Source organism: Onychostoma macrolepis, chromosome 19 (genome assembly GCF_012432095.1).
Source record: "Onychostoma macrolepis isolate SWU-2019 chromosome 19, ASM1243209v1, whole genome shotgun sequence".
NCBI lineage: Eukaryota > Metazoa > Chordata > Actinopteri > Cypriniformes > Cyprinidae > Onychostoma > Onychostoma macrolepis.
Window position 1 is genome coordinate 32,011,845 of NC_081173.1, and position 6,000 is coordinate 32,017,844.

The 6,000-nt window shown below is 33.1% G+C and overlaps 1 protein-coding gene across 2 annotated transcripts in view; it reads left to right on the forward strand.

Annotated features, from left to right (window-relative positions):
* The window catches only part of sema6d (sema domain, transmembrane domain (TM), and cytoplasmic domain, (semaphorin) 6D), a 28,317-nt gene that overhangs the window by 10,325 nt on the left and 11,992 nt on the right, over positions 1-6,000 (forward strand). For both annotated transcript variants that reach the window (XM_058753425.1, XM_058753426.1), the window contains exons 5-11: positions 752-808; positions 1,364-1,465; positions 1,554-1,644; positions 2,423-2,548; positions 3,451-3,539; positions 3,651-3,868; positions 5,002-5,133. In XM_058753425.1, the coding sequence (XP_058609408.1) occupies positions 752-808; positions 1,364-1,465; positions 1,554-1,644; positions 2,423-2,548; positions 3,451-3,539; positions 3,651-3,868; positions 5,002-5,133 (815 nt within the window). The remainder of the gene's footprint in view (positions 1-751; positions 809-1,363; positions 1,466-1,553; positions 1,645-2,422; positions 2,549-3,450; positions 3,540-3,650; positions 3,869-5,001; positions 5,134-6,000) is intronic.

Consider the following 6,000-nt stretch of genomic DNA (forward strand, 5'->3'; position numbering starts at 1 on the left):
TTTTAATTTAAATAATAAACCTGTTTTTGAAAGGAATTTAAAAAAAAAGAAAAAAAAGAAATTTGTATTAAATTAGATTTTATTACATTTTAAAAAGATTAGTTAATATTTTATGCCTAAATTTGATTACTACTGTTTTTGGTAATAAATTAGTATTAAATTGATTATTTTATAGTTATATAATTTTATAATTTTATTTTATTTTAATTGTATTAAAAAAGAATTTCTGAAAAAAATCTCTCCATTGTTAAAATTATATGAATTTGGTTGATTAGACATGCCTTTTGAATATTACAATTTAATTAAACCACTAATTATTCTAAATTCTGAAAAAATAAAACAAAAACAAGGAAATAGGGGAAAAAATGGATTTCATAGGGCCCTAAAAGTGTTAATACATTGTTGTATATTTTCATGATTTCAATTAATCATACATGATATATGATGACTAAAATTTAAAACAACAATTAAAACGTAGTCCAGAGAAATTAAAACATAAAAAAATAAAAGAAAGAATAAAATGGATTTAAATCTTTACTTTTTTTTTTTAAATGTATTTCATTATTTCAATTAATTACATTTTTTGTTGTTGTTGATTTTTTGATTGCACCATTACATTTAATTTAACCATTACAACAGAATCTAGAAAAATGTAAAAATAAACAGAAGTTGGGGAAAAAGATCAAACTGATTTGATAAGGGCCTGTAACTGTCTCACCCGAGGAGGGCTCATGGTGATCTGTGTTTTCAGATACTGACGTGGAGATCTACAGACGTGTCAAAGTGCACCGTGAGAGGGAGACACAGCGTAAGTATCAGAGCAGATCTGAGCTCAGATGAAGAGCGTCTGATACGACACACAGCTGGACCAAAGATGTCTCTTCAGTGCTACTGATGGAAAACTGTCAGCTGATGAGAAGATGATGTTCTGCCATGAACCTTCAGAGACATTCAGCAGATGTTTACACCTTATATTAACTTCCTTCTCTTACGTTTTCCTGTGACCATTTATGATTGGTTTTCATTTATGGCAACAAGTGAACCAATGACAATACATTTTGAACGGCTATTCTGAACCCTGTATTTAGTTCTGTCCATTTGTCCGTCACTTGAGGTGGATGTTACAGTTGTTTTCAGCTGCTTACACACACTTTCAAAACTTTGCCTCTTTTTTTCAAAACTTTACACACAAATCCAAGAATTGCACACACAAAGTGCAAAATGCCTCGCATCACAAACACATTTCAAAAGTAAACATTTGCAAACACCTTTGCCATAATATTAATTCCTGTTAGATTTGTGTGTACATAAGCAGATCTAAACAGTTTCAGTTTGACATTAACACATTTATCTTGTTTTTCAGGATGAATGCTATAATTACATCAAGGTTCTTGTGCCTCGTAACGACGAGACTCTGTTTGCGTGTGGAACGAACGCACTGAACCCGGCCTGCAGAAACTACAGAGTGAGTGACAGACAGGTTTGAGCTCGATCAGCGCCCTCACATTCATCCCGGAGTTTCTCACGCTGTTGTTTGTGTGGTTTGTGCTCAGTTGAGTTCGCTGGAGCAGGTCGGTCAGGAGCTGCTGGGTCAGGCCCGATGTCCGTTCGAGTCTCGCCAGTCCAACGTAGGAGTGTTTGCAGGTGAGATGCTGAAGCACACCACGATTAATGTAGTTAACTAAAACCATAAAAACATTACCGGTACTTGAAATAAAATTAAACAAAATAAAATATTAAAAAAAGCTTAAACGTCAAATTTCAGTTAGTTGCTAAGGTAGCGTAACTTGATGTGCTAAAATAACTCAAATTTAAATAAAATAAAAACTAATATAGACATATTTAAAAAAAAGAATAATATGAATATAAAAATACAACAAAATTACTAAAACTATTTAAACAACAATAATGATTATTATTAATAATAATAATAATAAAATCAAATGTATTTAATAAAACTTTTTTTTTTTACAGTAAATAGTAATATATTTTTAGTTAATTTTTACAATTTAAATAATAGACTATTATTTTGGTATAGCCATATTGAATATTAGTATTGCAGTTTTACTGTTGTTCTGTGAAATATAACAAAGACAATAATAATGATAAATATTATTATTAGTGCTATTTTTATTATTATTATTAATAATACAAAAAAAATACTAAAACATTTTATTTTACAGTAAATAGTAATATATTTCTTTATTGATTTGCTTTTATAATTGAAATGATAAAATAAAACAGTATTTTTATGATTATTATTAATATTATTGTTTTTGTATTCCTTCTTTTTGTCCTTAACTGATCACAGACCTCTTGTTGTTTGATTAAATTGCTCTTGACTGGCAGCCTTAAATTTCAACCAGACACCACAGTTTGATTCACTTTTTCATTGATGTTTTTTTCGGTCTCTGTGTTTTAGGTGGTCATTTCTATTCGGCCACAGTGACGGACTTCCAGGCGAGTGACGCTGTGATCTACAGGAGTTTGGGTGGAGAGGGGCGGCCCGTACTTCGGACCGTCAAATACGACTCCAAATGGCTCAGAGGTGCGCGTGTTATTCCTCAGATCATGTGTGATGTTGAGGAGAGTGTGCTGCTGCTAAAATAGCTGAAAATGTTGCCTTGACAACAAGCAAAAATAAAAAATGTTTTATATATATATATATATATATATATATATATATATATATATATATATATATATATATATATATATATTTTTTATATATATATAATGTTTATTTTATCTCAAGTAACGAAAATCTTTTAATGGTTTAAGTTTTAGTTAACAATAATAACCTATATAATGTAACCTAATATGTGACCCTGGAGCACAAAACCAGTCATAAGGCTACATTTTTTTAAACTGAATCATCTGAGAGCTGAATAAATAATATTTTCATTGAAGTATGGTTTGTTATGATCGGACAATATTTGGCTGAGATACAACTATTTGAAAATCTGGAATCTGAGGGTGCAATAAAATCAAAATATTGAGAAAATCGCCTTTAAAGTTGTCCAAATGAAGCAATGCATATTACTAATCAAAAATGAAGTTTTGATATATTTACGGTAGGAAATTTACTTAATATCTTCATGAAACATGATCTTGTGATTTTTGGCATAAAAGAGAAATGTATAATTGTGACCCATACATGTATTGTTGTCTATTGCTGCAAATATAGCTGTGCTGCTTATGACTGCTTCTGTGCTGCAGGGTCACATATAACCTAATAATGATCTTTAATATATGATGGTCTATTGATTTTCAACATGATAGCAGCAGATTTATTTATTCTCTTACATCTTATTTTTTAACCTCTTTCTTACCATCAATATGACCGTGGTAGCTGGAATTGCATTAAATTCCAAACGAAAGTATTTTTTTATATTTCATAATTCTAAAAAGAAAAAACCTTATCTTGTCCGTGTTGTTTTGTCTCTACAGAGCCTCACTTCCTGCACGCTGTCGAATACGGCAACTATGTGTATTTCTTCTTCAGTGAGATCGCCGTGGAGCACACCGGTGCTGGGAAGGTAAACGACGAGTGTGTGAGAAGATTTAGACGTCTGTTCTGTTATAAAATGAGATCCAAACACAAGCAAACAGCACTTCCTGAATCAGTTAGTCATTGCCTGGTCGTGTAGGTGGTGTATTCGCGCGTGGCACGCGTGTGTAAGAACGACAGCGGCGGCTCCACTCGGGTGTTGGATCGCCACTGGACGTCGTTTCTGAAGGCGCGCCTGAACTGCACTGTTCCTGGAGACACGTTCTTCTACTTCGACGTGCTGCAGTCGCTCACCAACGTGCTGCAGATCAACCAGCGGCCCGCTGTGGTCGGAGTCTTCACCACGCAGATCAACAGGTACACAGTCACCACGAGTCACCATATTGTTGTTCATAAGCGCCACCTGCTGGCAGAGAGTGAATCTGCGTCTCATTCAGCTCGTCTGATATGTTTGATATAGTATAGTTTCACAAAACTAAAGTCAGACCATTCTGCTTTTGCTTTTCGAAATTATACAGTCTCTAGTTTAGATTAAAAACACTGCATCTTTGTTTGGATGATGATTCAAATGCAGTGGTTGCCTCTTATTTTAAATGGAAAGAACACAGACAAAGCCTTAGTTTGTTTATAGTTATTTTTGTAACTTATTTATTTGATTTGGTGTTTATTTTAAAATTATAGCGTGGAATGCCACGGAATTCAGAGACGCGGTTTCGTTCACTACACAAATACTGGAGCACACGTGACGCTCGCAGTGATTTTTGGTCTCTGCGTCTCACTGTATGACGACATGAACTCATGAACTTAATCTCCAGAGCTGCACTTCATGCGAATTTACCGTTTCATTTGAGAAAACTAGTACTATGTACACACAGAAACTTCAAAATAAAAGTACGGTTTAATATGTAACAGAAATATATTACTCTTTTATTACTTTTGTACAGTATAATGTAAGTCTTTATATATTCCATTTTCTGTCAAATTAAATAAAACAATTAAATGATAAAAATAAATATTACAATGAGATTAACCACTTAATTGTAGAAGAAAAAAAAACAATTATTATTAAAACTGTTTTAAAGGAATATTCACACAGTTTTTCTTCCATGAATTCATTTGAATAAAGTAGTAGAAATAAAGTAGAAAAAATTCTACATTCTAAATCTCGGTTTAATTTTCATTTGATTTAAAATAAATAAATGTTTAATGCCTTCATTTGAAAATCAGAAATAAAGAATTTATAAAGAATTAAAACAAGAATTTCTGGGGAAAAAAGAAAGAGAAAGATTGTAGGACCCTGTTGTTCAAAATGTTGAAATTGAGAGTTTTGGACTTATTTTTTCACTGAAATAAATGTTTTTGTTATTACACAGAGAGTAAAGTACCGAATTTCAGGTACTGATAGCGGTACTGTACCGGTTAAAATGTGAACGGTACCCAACCGTAGTCACCCCCCCCATGTTTGATCAGTCTGTGTCTGTGTGTCCCAGCATTCCCGGCTCAGCGGTGTGCGGGTTTTATTTGGATGATATTGAGCGAGTGTTTAATGGGAAGTTTAAGGAGCAGAAGAACAGTGATTCGATGTGGACGCCGGTGCCTGAGGAACACGTGCCCAAACCACGGTAAAACACACACACACACACACACACACACACACACACACTGAGAAATAAGTGGTTTTCATGTCACGTTTAAGTTGGGAAAAAAACAGCGTGAATCTCACCAAAACTGTCAGGAACATACTTGCACAAAATCAGAGGAAAGCAATTAAGGAATTACATTTTGCATAAAGAAAATAACCTTTAAGATATTTTGCATTGTTATTATTATTATTATTATTATTATTTCATTACAATTTAACACGACAATTTCCCCCCCAATCCTTATTATTGTAATATGACTGGAAAAGAAATGAAATGAAATGAAATGTTCATACATTTTTTAATTTTTCATATAATAATGGAGAGTTAAGCTCATTATAACAATGAAGACTGGAGTAATGATGCTGAAAATTCATCTTTGATCACAGGAATAAATTACAGTTGAACAGATATTCACATAGAAAACAGCTGTTTTAAATTATAATATTTTACGTTACGAGCTTTAGTGTCTGAGGCGTCACTTACTGATCCAGGATCAGTGATCCGTAGCTGTTATATTTCTGATTTGAGCTTGAGTTTCAGAATGCTTTCTTTGGAAAATGTAACGTTAGCTTTTGTTGACGCTACCGCGCTACTTGATCAAAAAAAGAGCTTAACTACCAAAAAGCTATTTGATTCAGAAAGCAGTGACGCTACCACCATGCTACTGAGAAATGTAGTTAAACTAGTAGCGTCACTACTTGTAGCGACACTACTGCCCATCACTGTGTATATGTATGTATACATGTGTGTGTGTGTATATATATATATTAGTGGTGGGCCGTTATCGGGGTTAACGTGCTGCGTTAACGTGAGACTCTTATCGGGCGATAAAAAAAAATATCGCCG